Source organism: Balaenoptera musculus, chromosome 13 (assembly GCF_009873245.2).
Source record: "Balaenoptera musculus isolate JJ_BM4_2016_0621 chromosome 13, mBalMus1.pri.v3, whole genome shotgun sequence".
Classification (NCBI taxonomy): domain Eukaryota; kingdom Metazoa; phylum Chordata; class Mammalia; order Artiodactyla; family Balaenopteridae; genus Balaenoptera; species Balaenoptera musculus.
The window spans coordinates 25,749,415-25,769,727 of NC_045797.1; the positions used below are offsets into that span (position 1 = coordinate 25,749,415).

At 42.3% G+C, this 20,313-nt stretch overlaps 1 protein-coding gene across 10 annotated transcripts in view; it reads left to right on the top strand.

Annotated features, from left to right (window-relative positions):
* Positions 1-6,789: 6,789 nt before the first annotated feature.
* The window catches only part of DGUOK (deoxyguanosine kinase), a 35,277-nt gene continuing 21,753 nt past the window's right edge, over positions 6,790-20,313 (top strand). For 9 of the 10 annotated variants that reach the window (XR_005022459.1, XR_005022460.1, XR_005022461.1 and 6 more), the window contains exons 1-2: positions 6,790-6,985; positions 17,182-17,294. Coding sequence is in view for 6 of the 10 variants with exons in the window: in XM_036873704.1 (XP_036729599.1) it covers positions 6,835-6,985; positions 17,182-17,294 (264 nt within the window). In the remaining 4 variants the exon portion in view is untranslated. The remainder of the gene's footprint in view (positions 6,986-17,181; positions 17,295-20,313) is intronic. The other variant, XM_036873710.1, reaches the window with a different exon arrangement.

Here is a 20,313-nt window from a genome sequence, read left to right on the forward strand (position 1 = left end):
AAGGGCTTTCAGAGATGTAAGTGCTTGTACTCAAGGGTGATACACTAGAGACTGTGAACAGAAAGGGAAACGCAGGGCTTATAGGCTGTAACATGTGAGTGGTTCAAACACAATGTTATTTAAACTTAGGTGAAGGATGGTCATAGTGGGCTTAAGATCTCTATGAGGTCCTTTGTCATTGAGAACTAAGTTGTATTTTGTCCCAAAAATTAATCAAGAAAGGAGCAGCATCCCAAGGAAGAATATTTTCTCTTCCTGCACCCCTCTTCCCCTTCCCTCTTCTCCTTTTCTCTCTGACTCTGTCTCTGTCTCTCTCTCATTACTTGCTACCCACTCCCTGCCCTTGGTCAAGTCTGTTTAATTTCACAAGTATTTACTGAATTTTTGGCATCTACAATTACTGGATAAGGCCAAATGGGATTCATGTACCCCACAAAGATGATTCCTGCCCATCAAGGTCACACTGCATAAAGGGGGAGACAGACACATACATGTAAGACGACGATTTGAGGTGAAATAGAAGCCCTCACAAAATACTATGAGAAAATACGGGATAATAATAACAGCTAACATTGATTGAATGCTTATAATATGGCAGGTACTAGGTTAAGAGCTTCCATGGATTTTCTAATTTAATCCTCACCACAGCCCTATGAGGCAGGTACTAATGTCATTCTCATTTTATAGCTAGTTTACTAGTTAACTAGATTGCCCAGCTAGTTATTGGCAGAGCTAAGTCCCTACTTCTGCCTGGTGTGCCCTTTGCTCCTGCCACCTGGCCAGGTCCCATCCTTGATGCTCCTGAACAGAACCCACCTGGTCTTCCCAGACACACCCATTTGGAGACAGTGGAGCCCAGTGGAAGCACACGGACCTCAATGTCAGACATTCTTCCTCCACCATCCCTGCACTTGCCCTCTGGGGGTGCAGTAGAGAAGCATATTTCCTTTTTTTTTTTAAATAAATGTATTTATTTTATTTATTTATTTCTGGATGCGTTGGGTCTTTGTTGCTGCGTGCGGGCTTTCTCTAGCTGCGGCTAGTGGGAGCTACTCTTCATTGCAGTGCGCGGGCTTCTCATTGCAGTGGCTTCTCTTGCTGCGGAGCACAGGCTCTAGGCGTGCAGGCTTCAGTAGTTGTGGCACACAGGCTCAGTAGTTGTGCCTCATGGACTCTAGAGTGCAGGCTCAGTAGTTGTGGCGCACAGGCTTAGTTGCTCCACGGCATGTGGGATCTTCCCGGACCAGGGCTCGAACCTGTGTCCCCTGCACTGGCAGGCGGATTCTTAACCACTGCACCACCAGGGAAGCCCCAAGAAGCATATTTTCAAAAACCCCTAGAGGATTTATGTCTTGGGACAGGTTTTCCAGAAGCAGACCCTGAAATGAGGACTCACATGCAAGAGATTTATTAGGGAAGTGCTCTCGGTAGAAATCAGTGAGTAGAGTGGGTGAGGCAGGACAGCAAAGGGTGGCTTCAGCCTGGTCCCCTGAGAGCCCTGGAGTATAAACCTTACTGCAGGCAATGAACCAGGCTTTCATGGTCACATATCAGTGATAAGTGAAGGCGCTTCCTGGGGGACAGAAAGTCCCAGGCTTTCCTCCTGTGCAGGAAAAGGTTTCCAGTAGGCTGAGAGCAGTCCTGCAAAGAAGAGCCACAGGCACAGGCTCTTGGGAGAGAAAGCACAGGGAAGAGGCGGTAGGATGCCCAGGCACATAGACGCCGCCAGAGGAGTGTGGAGAGCTGACCCTCCCTGCTGTGGAGGGGCACGGCAGAATCTCCATGTGGGGCAAGAAGGGGAGGATGACCCGTCTTTCCCCTCCCTACCCCACCCGATCTTATCCTGCTTCAATAAGTGCTGTCCTAGAATTCTGCAGGGGAAGTCAAGTTATGTGCTAGTAGAGAGGAGAGCATGGATCGGTTACAGTGGCTTGAGGAGAGTGTGAATTCAATAGGAAGTCAACTAAATAGAAATAACATCCCAGGCACTGAGTAATGCTAGTATTACCTTACTTATTACGTAATACCTCTTGGTTGGTAACGGTGTGGCAGGTGTGTTAAACGCTGCACGTGGATTATCTTTCTTAATCCTCACCTCTAAATGTCTGAATCCAGAGCCCACACTCTTAACCACTCCCTATCTGCCTCCTTTTATGATTAGGTTTATCAGTCAGAGTTCATTCAGGTGAGCAGAGCCACCATGCACTTTATGGGGATAAGGGGGTTATTACAGGAATGAGACTGCCCAAAAGTGGGACAAGCTGGGGAAGTGAAGGTCTGAAGGGAACTGTGGGACGATCAGAGAGGAGTCACTAGGCCTTGAGAACTAGCTGGGATCTATCTGTGGGCACATCTGTCTGTCACAGTGTCTGACAACAGAGATCTCCTCAGAGCGACTGAGGCTCCCATTCTACTTTCCAAATCTCACACCAGGTCCTCTTTTGACCAACTCGAACTCAGAGCCCTGTCAGGAAGGAGATGCCGGAAGCGTACTTCCCAGCTTAACCAAACTGAGTTAGCACAACCCAGTACATTAGAATATCTTTGATGTAGATGAGAATATAACTGACCAGACACCAAGCTGCAGAAGAAAGTCAGGGTCACATTTGTGTATGTTTATCTCCCCATTTTTAATGGTTGCATAGCGTTTTGGTAACACGGATCAGTTTACTTGTCAGCAGCACTTCAGAGCTCTCTCTAAGGACTAAGCAGAGTGTCTAGTACATAGCAGATGCTCAGCAAATATTGGATGAAGGAATGGATGCTGATGACTAGAGTCCCCGTGGGGCAACATCAACTCTTACTCATAAACTCCAGCAGATATCTGACAATCCCGCAGGAGCCGGAAGTGACCTTATTCCTCCAGGCAAGTGGGACGTAATTCTGCTCACCAGCATACCGCTGTTTTCCAGGAAGAACTGATCACCACCTTTCTTTCTCCCTTGTCCCGACAATCCCTTTAATCGCCCTCCTTCCTCGTGCACATTGGGGTGGGGCTCCAACACTCACATTTGTTCCTTGAAAACTTACCTTTTGGCCACAGCTGGGCCATCAGAGTCTCTCTCCTGGAAATTTGGAATTAAGATCAAGAAAGATACTGAACTTTTATGCATGGTAAACATAATAAAACAAGCATAAAGAAATACAGAGGAGTAGAAGGATCATCAATAATAGTGGGATAACTAACAGGCAAAAGACGTTTTAGTTTCTTACTTTACACTATACATCCCCCAAATGTAAAAGCTTTTAGAAGCAAGGAACAGAGTGAGAGAAAATATTCACAAAGGACTCATATCCAGAATAGACAAAGAACAATAACAGTAAGTAAAAGACAGATAGCCAATAGAAAAATGGGCACAGGACTTTAACAGGTCCTTCACAAGAGAGGTTACTGAAATGGTTAATAAACATACGAAAAAATGTTCCATTTCATTAATCATCAGGAAAATGCAGATTAAAACTGCAAGACACCATTATACAGCAGAATGAATAAAATGAAGAAAGCTGACAATACCAATTGTTGGCAAGAATGTGGAACAACCAGAGCGCTCACTCACTGATGGTGGCACTGTCTATTGGTACAGTCAAACACTGTGGAAATTCATACTCTTTGGGAATATCTACTGAAGCCCATCATACATCAATTCCACTTGTAGGCATATGCCCAAGAGAAATGTGTACTTAACTTTACCAAAGACATATTCAAGAATATTCATAGCAGGACTTCCCTGGTGGCACAGTGGTTAAGAATCTGCCTGCCAATGCAGGGGACACGGGTTCGAGCCTAGGTCCGGGAAGATCCCACATGCCGCGGAGCAATTAAGCCCGTGCACTGCAACTACTGAGCCTGTGCTCTAGAGCCAGTGAGCCACAACTACTGAAGCCCACACACCTGGAGACCGTGCTCCACAACAAAGAGATGCCACCCCAATGAGAAGCCCGCGCACCGCAACAAAGAGTAGCCCCCACTTGCCGCAAATAGAGAAAGCCCGCACACAGCAACAAAGACCCAACACAGCCAAAACCAACCAACCAAATAAATAAATAAATAAATTTATATAAAAGAAAAAAGAATATTCATAGCAATGGTATCTATAATAGTTTTAATCTAGAAACTCTCAAATGTCCATCAAGAGTGGAATGGATAAGGGGACTTCCTTCATGGTCCAGTGGTTAAGGCTCCATGCTCCCAATGCAGGGGGCCCGGGTTTGATCCCTGGTCAGGGAACTAGATCCCGCATGCTGCAACTAGAAGATCCCGCACATCATGATGAAGATCCCGCGTGCCGTAACTAAGACCCAGCACAGCCAAATAAATAAATAAATTTAAAAAAAAGAAAGAAAAGAGTAGAATGGATAAAACACATTGTGGTATAACAACATGATGGAATGCCATACAGCAGTGAGAACGAATGAACTACAACTTATATATATGAATGAACTACAATTTATATATATAACATATATAAATCTCACAGATACTTTGTTGAATGAAAGAAGTACTTACTACATGATTTCATTTATGTAAAGAACAGGCAAAACTAATGTCTGCTGTTAGAAGTCAGGTTATTGGTTACCTTTGGGGGTAGTAACTGGCAGGGGAAATGGATTCTGGGGATGCTGGTAATGCTCTGTTTCTTGATCCGAATCGGGGTAATGGAGTGTGCTCAGTTTGTGAAAATTGCACTAAACTGTACACTTACAATACATGCTCTTTTCTTCACTATATATTGTACTTCACTGTAAAATATTTTAAAATGACTTTTAGGTGCTCTAACTTTTAGGAACAGATTAGTTACCTGCCTGCACCTAAACCTGCCAACAACTTCCATATTTACCCTTCACAGTGACCCTGAGGGCAATGAAGGCAAGGGAAACCGTAAGGGTGCAGAGAGCCTCTCAAACTTTTTGAGATGAACATTTTCCCAAGTCAGAGTTTACATAGATAAAGAAATGTAAGTAGTATTTCTACAGAGAGGTGGCTTGGGGGGAGGGAGTGGGGGATGGGACAGACTTTAGCTGCTCCAATATCCTTTAGCGCTCCACCCAGCTTATCCTAAATAAATTTGCAATCTATTTTTTAATAGATTGTGCTTAATATGATATACAAATGTCACTTCAGCCATCCCATATAAACAACAATATAGGAAAAAGGTCCTGTGCCTGCTCTGCAAACAGTTATCCTGAGACAGGAAGGAAGGGGGCAGGGCACAATCATTAAAAGAATGGCACAACCATTAAGAAGAACAGGATACCACAAAGCCGATTAGACCCTACTAGGCCCAAGATGGCAGAAGAGTTGACTTCCAGTATACCTAGAGACTCATTACACACTCACTGTAATACATTAGCATGCTAAATGACACCCACAGGTGCCATGACAGTTCCAAGGCCAACCAAAAAAGGTCCAAAAGTGGGTGGTGCCCCAATTCCTGGAAATCCCCACCCCTTCTCCAAGATGTTAGAATATTTCTCTCACTTGTTAGGCTATGAAATTACCCAGCCCTTAAAAACTAACCACCCCCGCACCTCTGGTGCTCTTGCCTTCTGAGATGGCTCACGCTCTGCGGAGTGGGTATCTCCCTACATAAACCTTTCACTTTAGTATGGCTCGCTCTTGAATTCTTTCCAGCGAGAAGCCAAGGACCCTCACTTGGCAGCCTGTCCCAGGGACTCACCCGAGACCTGGGACATGACCATCCTCTCGTGCCCCATTTTTTCCTACACCAGTCCCAGCCACCAGCCCCTCCCCAAACCTTCTGGCAATCAGATTGGTTTCCTAAAAACTCCCATGTCTAAGAGTGCTGCCCGAATGCCGGATTGCCTGTTAACTCCTGGTTTGACTCTTGTGGAAGTCAAGCAGGGAAGGTGGACGCACCCTCTGACAATATTTCATAAATCCTTGGTTCTGAAGTCATTATGACCATGGAGTGTGGCAGAAAAAAGCCAGTCTGGCAGCAGCTCAGAATTGTCCCTGTCCCACTGCCGAACACAATTCTCCACCAACAGCTAGACTCCAGTTCTATACACCAGCAAATCTCTCTCTACCCTTGCTCTTCTCAAGCTTTTACAAACCCTATTCTGAATCCCCACCAGCCACCCCGCCCCCCTCCTCACCCCGCCATGGTTCACCCCCACAGAACCCAATCTATCTGGTTTAAACGAGTTCCACACATAGTCCCTAAGCCTCTACCCTCTTTATTCTTATGGAATTTTTGGCTACTATGCAAATAGATTGAGTGAACTTTATTCAAGAGGCAAAATAAGAGGTGGGGTGTAATTGACAAACTAATTTGTTAATTTATTCAATAAGGTGCCAGCATTGTGGTGCAAGTTACAGGGAATGGGAAAAAGTTAATTTGTGTAAATCATCAGATTGCATCATTTTCCTACTTAAAACTGTCCAATTTTTTCCCATGTTGGAATAAAAGCCAGACAACAAACACTTGGGGGGAAAAAACTCGTTTAAAATTACAATTATTTTTATTTGTCTTTAGTTATGAAATTTATTCTAAAGCGATACAAAAATGCAAAGGTGATGGAATTCTTGACTTATGTGTCGTTTTAAACGTTGTTTGTCCAGTGGACAGAAACGGAGGGGCGAACCGCGCGGTACCAACTCCAATTGTCATTAAACTCTCCCGTACCCCACATTAGGAGTCTTCCTTTTTGCAACATTTTATTACAAACGTCGCGATAACAGAGCTGTCCCTTTGGCCCCTCCCCTCAAGCCAACTCAACCCACCCACTTCTCGCCTGACGTCAGCGGCGCGCCGGAGCGCGTGAACACCGGGGGAGGAAGTGCTCTCGGCGGAAGTGATCGCTGCGTGAATCATGGGTGGGATGATCGCCGGCCGGCTCTATCTAAGGCTGCTGCGCGCATCCTCCAAGTCCATGGCTAAGAGCCCACTCGAGGGTGTGCCCCCTTCCAGGGGTCTACACGCGGGTCGCGGGCCCAGAAGGCTCTCCATCGAAGGCAACATTGGTAAGGGCCGGAAAGTAGCTGCCAAGCCTCGGCCTCCGCAGAGCAGGTGCCTGAAAGGTTGGGAAAGGGGGCCTGGAACCCCTCCCTCTCAAGCAGATGCGGCCGGACTGCTTGTTCTGAGCTGCCAAACCTTTCCCCTCTCAAGGTGCGCAGTGGGCCTTTGCCAGTTGGATTTTTCGGACGTCAGGCCTCAGTACTCTCCCACAGGGACACGTCTATTGAGGCATAAAAGCCACGCAGTCCGTAGATAGGACAAGAGCTAGCTTGTTTTGGTAGAGAAAGATGGAAGCGACAAGGAGCAGGGTGCAATTTCTTTGTTCTCCGAAGGTAAGGTTGCCAGATTTAAGGGAGAAAAAGAGGATGCCCATTTAAAATAGCATTTCCGATAACGAATAATATTTTAGTGTAAATGTGTCCTATGCAATGTTTGGAACATACGCTAAAAAAAAAAAAAATCTAAAATTCAAATTTAAGTGGGTGTCCTTATTTTATCTGGCAACCCTACCCTAAGAGAGTTCCTAAACTCCAGTCATTCAAATACCACTTTCACTATTTTTGCCATGTCTCTTTGCTGTTCCCACTATAATTTCTTAGCATTTTTCTTAGAAGTAACTCACTTTTTAAACTTAAAAACGTGTGTTAAATTAAAAATAACTGTTACAAGACAGAATAGAAGTCCAGTACCTTAAATAAAAATAATATAAAAATAAAATGAAAGCAAAACATTTCAGTGTTACTAAATGTTTCTAATGTTACTAAATTCTTACTTGAGGCTTTTACCTGCTAAAGTGCTGAGCCCTAAAAAGGGATTAGCAAGTGTTAAGTATTGAAGACATTCTAGCAGCAAACTGAGAATTTCTCAGTTTACAAATTAAACATGTAGCCCTTTGAGCAACTTCCATATTCCAGCACTGTTCCTGGCACTGAGGATACAGCAGTGAACAGAACAAATAAAAGTCTCTGCTCTCAGGGAACCCTAGTAGAGAGAGACAGACTATAAACAATATAAAGTAAGCAAAGTAAACAGTATGTTAGATAATAATGAGTGTGATGGAGAAAATTCAGGGATGAGGGATTGAGGGAAGTTGCAATTTTAAATTGAATGATCAAGACAGGCCTCACTGAGAAAGTGACATTTGAGCAAAAACCTGAAGAAGGTGGAGGAGTGAACCATGTGGATAATGGGGAGAAGAATCTTCCAGGCAGAGGGAAGACCAAGTGCAAAGGCCCTGAGGTGGGAAGTGTGTTCATGGAACAGGCGGAAAGCCGTTGTGGCTGGAGTGGAGTGCGCAAGGGGGAAGGTGGGGGGAGATGAGGTCAGTTGGTAAGGGGTGGCTAGATTGTATAGACTGTATAGTCCATTATGGATTTTTACTCTGATTGAGATGGGAAACTGTTGGAAGGTTTGAGCAGTCAAGTGACATGATACGACTTAGATTATAAAAAGATCACTCTGGCTGATATGTTGAAAATAGAAGGTGTCAGGAAGTTGTTGCAATGATGAGTTATGGTGTGTTGGACCAGGATGGTAACAGTGGAGGTGGTGAGGAGTGATTAGATTCTACTTTCATTTAAGGTAGGGTACACTGGATTTGGTAACAGGAGGATGTGGAGTATAAGAGAAAGAGGGGTCAGTGATGCCTCTAATCATTTTGGCCTGAGCAACTTGAAAGACGGAGTTCCAGTTTTCTTAGATGGAGAAGTGTGGGAACAACAGCCTGGGGGCAGAGGGTCAAGTTTTTGGTTTTAGGCATGTTAGGTTTTTATATGCTTACTAGATACATAAGTAGGGTTGTTGAATAGTCAGTTGGATATATGAGTCCAGAGTTGAGAGTCTCCCTGGACTGGAGTTATACATGTAGATGGTATTTAAAGCCAGGAGCCTATGTGTGTTTATGAAAAGGACCACATCCTGGGCACGCAAATGTTAGAGAGATTCAGGCGATGGGGAGGAACCAGCAAAAGAGACTGAGAAGGAATGACCACTGAAATAGGAGGAAAGACATAAGAATGATATGCTGGAAACCAAGCGAAGGTGTTCGGGGAAGGAATGATCGACTGTGTAATGCTGTTTAAGTAATGGAGCTCTTTGGTGAACTTGAACAATTTATAGGAGTGGGAGGGGTGAAAGTCTGATTGCATAAGTTCCAGGGGAATGGGAGGTGAGGAATTGGAGACGGTGGGCAAAGACAACTGTTTGCAAGTTTTCCTAGAAAGGGGAGACGTGGGGTGGTAGCTGAAATGAGAAGAGGGTTGAAAGGATTGTTGTTGGTTTTTTTTTTTTTTCTTTTTGTAAGAGGAATTAGATGATATTTATAAGCTGGTAGAGAGGGAAAAGACTGGTAAAACAGGAGAGAGGATAGACTTGCCAGCGTGATTTTAGTAAGCAAGAAGGAATGGAATCTCTTGCCCAGGTGGAGAGAGGTTGGCTTTAGCTAGGAGCACAGTTTATCCCTAATCACGGGGAGAATGGCAACATAAATGATTACTGACTCGAGCAGGCGTGGCAGGAACTTGGGGAAGGTGTTCTGGTTGTGTCTGTTTTCTCAGTGAAATAAGAAGAGAGATCAGCTAAGAGTGAGTGTGAGGAGAGAGGAAAGACATGAAATAGTCTGGTGAGTGAGCAGAAGAAATATAGAATTGCTGGGCGGCGTTAAGGACCCATTTGGACTTAGTGGTCTTGAATTTAAAGTGAGACCAGTCACCACAGCTGTGTGTTTTTCTCCAGCCAAATCAGAAACATTGAAAGGAATGAGAAGGGCTGCCTGCCTCATGGTGTTATTTAAAGATGTTCTGTCCCGTACTTTGGGAAACATGCCCCTAAAGGAAGCTCTGTCCTGAGAGCCCAGAGTATTTCACAAAGTAAGTGGTTTGGACAGACCATCAGGTGAGGTTTGAGCTGCCTCTCCCAATTTTCCTGACCTTTCCTTCTTCACCTTTCCAGATTTCTGTGCATCCTTCTTGCTTGCTCATGCGGGCGAGGCTCGCTGAGTGTCTTACTGTGGAGTTAGACTCAGATGTGGTACAGCTCCTCTCCTTTAAGGAACTCACAACTAAGTGGGAGGAGCAGACTTCTAAACATAATTTCTGTGCGGTGTGATGAGTGCTATGTTTGGACATGGAAACTCAGAATCTCTGGGGTAGGAATTCCTACCCCAGAGGAAAGAGTGTTCCAGGCACAGGAAGTAACATTTGCCAACGCAGAGCCTGAAGAAACATGCAGTTTTAATATCAGGCTTGTGCCTGGAGTTTAAAGGGCCTGTGAGGGGATAGCAGAACAAGAGTTTGGAAGGGTAGGATATGCCAGATGTTGAACAGCTAGGAGTTTCTCATGTAGGCTGTGGGAGGATACTGAAGACTTAAAGCCAGTATATGCCATGGCCAGATTAATTTTTAAAAGGGAATTGGCTAGAATGAATAAATAAAAAGAAAACTTCATAAAGCAGGCACCTTGTATGTCTCGTTTGCTATAGTACCCATCGTACCTTGCATCCAATTTGTTGAATGTATGAATAGGAACAGAGTTTGGAGTAGACAGACTAGATTTTGTGGCTATTGTAGTCGCTGGAGGGAGGGAAGATGTAGGCCTGAACAGAGAGAATGGCGGAACAGAGAAGACATGATGGTTTGAGAAAGAGTTTGGAAGTGGGATTGACAGGACTTGGTGGCCACTTGGAGGTGAGGGATAAGGAGGTTTAATTTGGACACTGACTCTGAAAACTGAGGATGGGAATAAAGGAAGAGGAAGTCTGGGGAGGTAAGAGTGATGCTTGGAGGAGGTGCCTCTGAGACAAACAGAGATAGATGTTCTGAGGTAGATTAGGGTAAGTGCCTGCAGTGAAGAGACAGATTGGAGCTGAGATCTCAGCTATGGAAGTTGTTGACTTGTGGGGGTAGTTGTTGAAGCCTTGGAAGTGAATGCAGTTGCCTAAAGAAAGTGTGACTAATGAGAAGTGGACTGGGGGACCTTAATCTGGCTCTTTCTAGTTTTGTCTCCTATTATTCTCCATCACCCCACACACTGTGATGACTCTCCCCGGACAGAATGGTGCACCCCCTCCTCTGTGTGCTCACATAACATTTTGTACCCTCAACTGCTGCAAGCACTTGAGTTCTGTTGAGATTGTCTGCACCTGCAGTACCTTCCCTGGGTTAGCCACGTAGTGTCTTGTTCATCTTTGTGTCACCAGCACCTAACCAACACCTGGCCCATTGTACTCATTCAGTGTTTACCAGATGCTTGAATCCTGTGCTGTGATATCCATGTGGAAGTTAGTCATTGGTGTCCACAGAGGAAATACGGTAAACTGCTTTTACTATCACATCAAATAGTTATCTTGTTCTCTAACCACAGGTGGCATCCCCCCCAAATGAGAGTATCCATTCAGGAAACCTGAACAGGGGAAGGTGAACCCCTGTCCCAGCTGAAGTTAGATATGTTTATCATAGAGTTAGATATGCTTTTCTTGTAGTCCTGCTGCTCTAAATCTTAATCTGATCCTGTGGGTGCAGATAGCAGCATGTAAGGAAAATGGATCAGTGAAGTAGCAAGTAATGGCATCTAGCCTGTGTTATGAGCCGTATGCCATGTGTGATTAAGAGTCAAAAGCTTGGAACCTAGAATCCCTTAAAATCTAAAAAATAAAATACCTAGCCTATCTATTAAGTGTGTTCATCACTAAAGTGTATTATCGCCTTCCAAAGCCAGTTATTTTATGATTACCAACCTAAATTGAAGAAACGATCGCTGCAGAAAATACTGTCAGTGAGTCAACTCAGACTAGTCTCACTTTGTTTTGTTTTATTTTGTTTTTGTTTTTGTTTTTTTCATTTTGATTTTTCAAAGACCCAACAGAGAAGAAACCTCACTTTTGCCATCTAGAGACTTGTATGCAAAGCAGTGGAGAGCTTCCCTTAATAACATATCCTCCAGCATTCAAAATTAGTGATTTAACATCACTAATGTCATCTTTTACTTTCATTAAGTATAAACATTTGGGCAAGAATCCTAGGGGAAAAAAGACCTATTTAATCCAAACATTGTATCCAATATACAATGTTTGGAATAAGTTGGATTCTCTGTTTCTGTTATTCACCTCATTCCATCCACCCATCTCCATTCTTAGCAACTGGCCAGGTACTCAGGATGCAAAGGAAATAAGGTTAGTCCCTGTCTTCAGAAAGTGAGCTCCCAGTCTATCTGGAGAGAGTGGTGAGTCAACAAATAATTACAGTGTGATGCCTCTGTAGACCAGAGCAGGCAGTAATTAACTCTGCCCAAGGATAAAGTGGAGCTGGAGAGAGTTCAAGGAGACCTCACTGAGAAGGCGACAGTGAAAGGATGAATCAACTGGTGGGCAGAGGTGGTGAGGGCATTCCAGATCAGCAAGGGTCTCGTGCTAAACACAGAAGTTTGAGTTGTACTCTGGAAGCTGTGAGGAACTTTTTTTTAAAAAACAAATTTTTTTTTCTCATGAAAAGAAGATAAAAGCAATCAGGGCTGAAATATATCAAGTTTCTTTTAAGTCAGCTGAGTGATTTTTTTTTCCCAGAATGCTTTTAGGCTCAGAGCCTATTTGATCCTGGGTGCTTAGCCTCGATATAAGTTCCCTGAGGGCAGCATCTCAGCTCACTTCATCATTTTAGTTATAGTACCCACCATTAGTGGCTACTCTGTAAACATCTGTTGGTTGAATGAATGAATGCAGCTTCAAATGTAGTTCCTGAAATAAAGGCTTTAAATTTTCTTTGGAAGAATTTTTTTGTTTAAAGATAGGCAGCTTTATATTTACTGCTTTTGTTTGCTTTTTGGTACAGGGTTTTACATCTTGTTCAGAAGAAAATGCCTGAAGATGATGGTATATTTAAGAGGCTGCCATGAACTACAACTATATTAAATTTAAAATTATACATCATTTTGAGTGTTACATCAGATACTATTATCTTACTACTAGGTTTTAGTATAATGTAGCTATAACAGGCATTGTAGTTTATAGAAAAATTTGTGGGAGAAAAGAACTATTATTTAGGAAGAGATGAATGTTAACAACAGAACTCTTTGGTCCAGCTTGTGGAATGATGATCCTGGTGCTAATAAAAATCAACATGTGGATGTAATGTACTCTAACAAAGTACCTCCCACCCTTTCTCAACTCATGGCACACATAATAAAGTACAATGATAGCCAAGGCCCTAAAGGAAGGTTTAGTGCTGCTTATGACATCTGATACCTCCCAAATTTCATGATATTAAAAAGTATATTGAAAGAGAACAGTTAAGCCGGGATCTAACTTAATTGTGATAAGTCTGAGATAATGATATCAAAAGAGGCTAGTGCTCAGCATAGAGGCCAGAAGGAGGCATTTGTCAGTTGGCCCAGTGTTGCCTGAAGAAGAGAGACTTTGGTGCATACAGATGTTCTGCTCACTAGGAGGAGGCCAGTGGAAAACCAGAGAACGCCATTCTTACGAGGCCCCTGGGAATACTTTAAAACATTTGTCTTAAAAAAAATACAAAACTTCTTAAAAGGAAGACAAAAACTATTACAGTCAGATATCATAGCCTTAAAAAAGTTATGTCTAGGTTTAATATAAATACATAATTTTGAATTATTTTTTAAAATAATTATTCCATATCTGTGGGTGGTGCCTGGCACACCTGAGTTCCCTTGGAATGCAGTTTAAGAAATGCCGCCCTATGGAAAATTACCCAGGCTCTCCAAGCCCTACAGCATCATGGATGGCAAAGCTCCTAGGACCTTCCACCACCATTTACTGTCATTCTTTGCTGAAACTCTGGAGTCTCATTGCTAAACTGGATTTCCAAAAGCTTTGGAATGGGGACTGGTGTGCAAGGTGGGGGTGTTGCCCTGGTGTGACTGTTCCAGTAATTGGAACTGTATATTTCCCATTACATCTCATTTATTGGCATTCCGGGTTTTGTGTGTTTAAATGGCATAAGTCGGTTTCTCAGAGTACTGACTGCCCTTGGGTGAACTAATAGTGTCTGATCTCAGAGGTGAAGTTGGCACACCCTAACCCTCAGGGCCCTTCCTTTCCATCTGCAATCGTTCCTTGGGTAGTTGTTTTTAACTTTTAAAAAATTTAAGTAATTCTAACAACCATTCAACCCCACCCATCTAACAAATCAGTTACCTTCATCTTTTCATATTAATTAAAATAATTTTTCAACCCATAACCAGAGACCATGTTTTAGGCTTAATCACCAACCTGCAATCTAAATATTGACTATCTGTGCCAAATATTTTAAAGTAGGGACTATTCAGGACAGGTAGGTATCTGATAATAAACAAATTCAACCAATTTGTAATTCCTGCAACTCTGTTGGGCACTCCATGACAAGCCCAAAGGGTTTTATTCAGTAGTCTGGGATGTGGTTTTGGAACCCATATTTTTAAAAAACCACCTCTGTTGATTGTGATCAGATTGTTCTAGATAGCAATCTCCAGTATAAGTCTGCATCACGATCACTTGGGGCATGCTTTAAAAATGTGGATTCCTGGGATCCAACCTCAGAGATTCAGATCCTGTTAGGAAACCAAAATTGAGGCTCATGAAACAAAACAATTAAATGCTAAATGTATCAGAGGCAGTTAATAAATATTGCTTGTTTGATTGAACTGCCCAAGGTGGTAGGAATTTGGTGTGAGCTGGAGATGTCCTGAACTTTGCGGAAGAGGTGGGCCTTATGCTTAGTGCGGGAAGGGATTTAGACACAGGCTGAGCAGAGCAGGGGAAGGCATTTGTTCACTGAAGTGTGGGAGGAGCAGAGGCTGAGCACATGTGCAGAGGCTGAGCACATGTGCAAAGGCACACAGGAGTTGGGTGGAGGTGGGACTCAGAGATGAGCGTGACTGTACAAGATGTACAGATTTATGTGTTTGTTCTTTACCCTGTGTGTTCACAGAGGAGTTGGAGTGGTGTGTAATAAATGTCAGATATCAGATGTGTGGGCTCTTCTGCTGAGATGTCTCTTTGCTCCTGATCAGTAACCATGAGTGGCTGATAGAATTGACTGGAAGGGTGCCTCCCCCTTCCTCCTCTTCCTTCCATTTGGGTTCCTCCTAAGGGTAGAACTCACTTGAGAAAGATCATCTCTCATAGGGGAGATTGAGCTCCAAGCACATTGTTATGGTTCATGTTTTGATTTTTAACAAATGTGGGTTTCGTAGGGAACTGGAATTAATAATGTATTACATGTTTTATTCATTCAGCTAGGTCATTAGTCTGGGCTTTGGTTCCTGCCCTGAAGGGACCCCATCTTCTACCTAGAGAAACAGAATTACAGTGGCAGTGATGGGGTCTTACCCAGATTGCCAGGCCAAGCACAAAGGAGCTAATCCAACTTAGAGGCATCAGGGTCCTGAAAGCCTTCACACAGGAGGTGTATCTGAGCAGAATCTGAAGATTGAGTAGGAGTTGGCCAGGTGACGAGAAAGCATATGCAAAGTCACACTTGCAGCAGACAGATTAGAGCATGATTAGAGTTGCAAAGAGTTTGGTCCAGTGGGAGCTCAGGATGCCTGAAGGGAAGTGAGGCAGAGAGGTCTATGCAAGGGCCAGATTTTTATGTGTTTTATAGGCCATGCTAAAGGGTTTGAATTTTGTTGTGAAGGCAATAGGGAGCTGCCAGAGGATTTTAAGCAGTGTTACTTTGTGTTTAGTGTGGCTGCAGTATGAATGATGGATTGAAGAGGGCAAGGCCAGAGTTGGAGAGGCAAGAAATGAAAGCCTGGTCTTGAGCAGGAGGTGGGAATAGAGAGAAAAAGACAGATGTGGAAATTTTAGAAGGCAGGTTCAGAAGCAGTTGGTGGCCACTTGAGGTTTGGCAGAGAAGGAAGAAGTCCTGACTGAGTGGATAGTTCTGTCTTACCCTGAGGTTGGGATATGGGAGAAAGCTCAGTTTGGTGGGGAAGATGATGAGTTCATTTACGGAATATATTGACTTTGAGTTGTTTGTAGGACATCCAAGTGGAAATGTCTGGAGGGCTCCTGGATAGTGAGTCTGGAATTCAGGAAGGTATGGGCTAGATGTTGGTGTAAATGGGAAAAGAGAACTTGAATGTTGTGGTACTAGGTTAATTTCATCTCCAAAATATTTCTCAAAGCAATCACTACTTTCCACCTCTTCTGCTCTCTCCTTGGTTGAAGCTACTATTATCTTCTAACTGGTCTGCCTAATTCTACATCAGTGCAACAGCAGGTGGAGTGGTCTTTTAAAAATGAGATGGTCTTTTAAAAATGACATGGTCATTTCCCTGCTTAAAACCCATCATCACTGATATCCCATTGCCCTTAGAATAGAATTCAAACTTTTTACCATGGTACAGGGCCCCATGTGACCTGGCCCTGGCCTGCCTACCAGCCTCTCCACACTCATTTTGAGCCATTCTTCTCCCTCGTTTGACCACACTGTCACTTCAAGGGCACGGATTCCTCTTCTGTCTTCTTGTGCGCCGTTTTTCTCTTTTCCCAACCTTTCCGCCACTCTTGGCCTGACCAGTCCTCGTCTTTCAGGTCTCACCTCAGGTAACACTTTTCAGAGGAACCTTCCTTGATCTCCTGAGCTACATTAGAGCCATCCTGCATTTTTCTTTCCTAGCACTTAATACAATTTGTTATTAGTTACTCATGTGTTTATTTGGTATCTGTCTCTCGTACAAGCTCTGTGAGGGCAAAATCCATCCTGTGTTTTGTTTACCATTGTACCTCCAGTGCCGGACAGTCTGAGCACATAATAGCACTCCCTGAGTATTGGTTAGATTTGTTGAATGAATGAGGGTCATTGTCTTCATTTTCTATCTTGAAAAACTTGTAATTTTTATACTGTCACCAAATAAATAGGACTGTGCGATTCAAGCTTTACAACACATGTAGCTGATTTCATCTACTTTTGAGAGTCTATTCCATTTTTAACTGTTATTAAATACTCTTTTCCTCTGAGAGGTTGGGACATTAAAATTACAAATCAAATCTTAAGGGTATTTTTCCTCCCTGTTACCTGCATTCATTATGGTGACTCTGGTTAGTCTGACAGTGGTGTGGCTGCTGAGTTTTGAGATTGGAAAAACTGGGACTTGTTCCCTTGAGTTGGGCATTTGTGACAGAGTTTAGTAGCAGCCTTCTCCTGCAACCCTGATTTGAGATGCGTCCCAATACATGCTGTTTGCATTGCAGCTGTGGGAAAATCCACCTTTGTGAAGTTACTCACGAAAACTTACCCAGAGTGGCACGTAGCTACGGAACCTGTAGCAACATGGCAGACTGTCCAGGCTGCTGGCACGCAAAGCGTAAGTTTTCAGTTGTGGTGGGTAGTTGGCAGGCATAGGTGAATAAACTAATTGTAATAATCTAATTTGCTCTGAGTAGGTGAAGTAGTCCAGTTTGAATCTCCTTTTTAAAATATCAACACCTTCATTGCCTAAAGCAGACCATGTACACCAGAGAGGCTATGACTTGTTTGAATATGTTTAGTTTTGATTTTCGTGGTTTTTACATGTCTATATAAGTGACTGTCTCTGTTCTTTGTGGTTTCCCAAAGCATGTCCAGCCATCCTGGCTTTGAAGATTAATTTTGTCATTCCTGCCTTTAAGTATATTACTGAAACTGACCATAAGGATTAGTAGTTAATTATAATGATTTTAACTTATTGATGAAGTCTTAGAAATTGAAAGGGACCTTAGAGAGCATCTTGTCACATTTTGAGTCAATGCAGAAACAATAGCTAACGTTTATATAAAGTGCATACTATGTACAATGCTATCCCAAGCACTGTACATTCCATGTATGCCTCGTGGCTTAAACCCTAGTGTCAGGTATGTTGCTTTGGGAGAGCACCAATCCTCCAGCCGCATCAGTGTGAGTAGGGAAGAACCAATTTGGACGTGAACCCTAGAGGTAGCTGAGGGAGTAGCAGCACCACGCCTCAGTCTCCACAGACTCCTGCAGTCCTGGGAACATTCACTGAGTGCCTCATTCTTGTTTTTACAACCTATTGTTAGAAAGTTCTTGTATGAGCCACTTAGCATACCTGTGACTCTGACTCATTGGTTCAAATTCTGCCTGTTAAGTCTCTTAACTTTTCCACATGGCAACCCTTCATACATTTCTAAGGCAATGATTTGCCTGCTTTTTCTCCCCCTCAAGTCTTCTCTCTTTGAAACCAAATACCATTTTCCTCCAGACTATTTCTCATGCTGAAGTAACTTTGTCTAGGAGGTGTGCTCCAGTTTGTTAGTTTTCCACCTAGATTTTAGTAAGAGTGGTACTCAGAGCTGAACAGGACATTCTGGATGTAGTCTAAATGGTATAGAATATCATAGAACTTGTTCTGGATGCCATTTATGTGTTATTCCAACTTAGGATTGTGTTACCTTTTTTGGCAGACACATAAAATACTTATTGAGGATATTTGTTTTTTAAACTGTCTCCGTATGTGTATATGTATATGTGTGCATGTGTGTGTGTATTTGTGAAATTAACTTTTCCATTTAGAAAATAAATTATCTTTTTATCTGAGTATGCCACAGGTCACCTGTTTCAGGGATTTAAAAATATATCCACAAATCGTTTGATACTCTTTCCTTCAAGAAGTGGACCTTAATTCTCCCCTTGAGTGTGACCTGGACTTAGTGACTTGCTTCTAATGAATACAGTGTAGCAGGTTTAACAGTGTGTGACTTTTTATGGTAGGTCATAAAAGACATTGTATCTTCCATCTTGTTCGCTCTTGATCATTTGGCTCTGGTGTTGCCAGCTGCCATATAATGCAGCATACCTGTCTGTGAAGAGGCCCACGCAGCAAGGAACTGAGTCCTCCTGCCAGCAGCTTTGTGAGTGAGTCTTAGAAACAGATCCTTCAATCCCCAGTCAGGTCTTCAGATGACTGTAGCCTCAGCCAATGTCGTGACTGAAATCTCATGGAAAACCTTGAGGCAGAGCCACCCAGCTAAGCTGTGTCCCAAATTCCTTTCCAACAGAAATGGATTTAATGAATGTTTTTTGCTTAAACCACTAAATTTTGTCAAAAGTTAGATAACTAATACTCCCATAATCCCATTATCCAGAGGTAAAACAGTTAACATTTTTGTCCTTTTAGATTTCTATCTACAAAGGAGAAAATGTATATATTTACATACACATATAAATGTATAGAACATATATACATTTCCTCTTTTAAAACAAAAATTGTGATTGTCTCTTGCGTGTCACTTGTTTTACAAGGTCTTCTTCCTTTTACCTTTACAAGGTAATGTCATTTTAATGGTTGCTGTATACTGCATAATATGGTATACTGTCATTTAGTTATTCAGTCTTTTATTTTGAATACTTAGTTTTCTAATTTCTCCCTATTATAAACAATGTCACAATGATGAATATTTTTGTAGCTATATCTTTTTTCTTTTTAATAGCTAATTTTGAGGGTAATCTAGAACTGGAATTCTGATGTCCAAAAACAACATGTTTTGTTGAGACTTTTGTTACATTTTAAAAAATTTTCCTTCAGAAAAGTTGTACTATTTTTCTCATATTTTCAGCAACACTGGGTGTTATTTTTTTTTTTCATCCCTCTGATTTGAGAGGCAAGAAAATGAATGGTGTGTTATTTTATTTTACATTTCTTTGATTACCAGCGAATTGAACAACTTTTTAATGTTTATTGGCCATTTATTAGTATTCTTTAGTGAATTGCCTATTCAAACCTCTTGCTTTTTTTTTTTTTCCTCTATTGAGATCTTCAGGTTTTTGTAATGGCTTCATAAGAACTCGTATGTTAAATATCTTAGACATCAATTACAGGAAAAAATCTGTAAAAAATACAGACACATGGAGGCTAAACAATACACTACTTAATAACCAAGAGATCACTGAAGAAATCAAAGAGGAAATTAAAAAATACGTAGAAACAGATGACAATGAAAACACGACGACCCAAAACCTATGAGATGCAGCAAAAGCAGTTCTAAGAGGGAAGTTTATAGCAATACAATCCTACCTTAAGAAACAAGAAACATCTCAAATAAACAACCTAACCTTACACCTAAAGCAATTAGAGAAAGAAGAACAAAAAAACCCCAAAGTTAGTAGAAGGAAAGAAATCATAAAGTTCAGATCAGAAATAAATGAAAAAGAAATGAAGGAAACGATAGCAAAGATCAGTAAAACTAAAAGCTGGTTCTTTGAGAAGGTAAACAAAATTGATAAACCATTAGCCAGACTCATCAAGAAAAAAAGGGAAAAGACTCAAATCAATTGAGTTAGAAAGGAAAAAGGAGGAGTAACAACTGACACTGCAGAAATACAAAGGA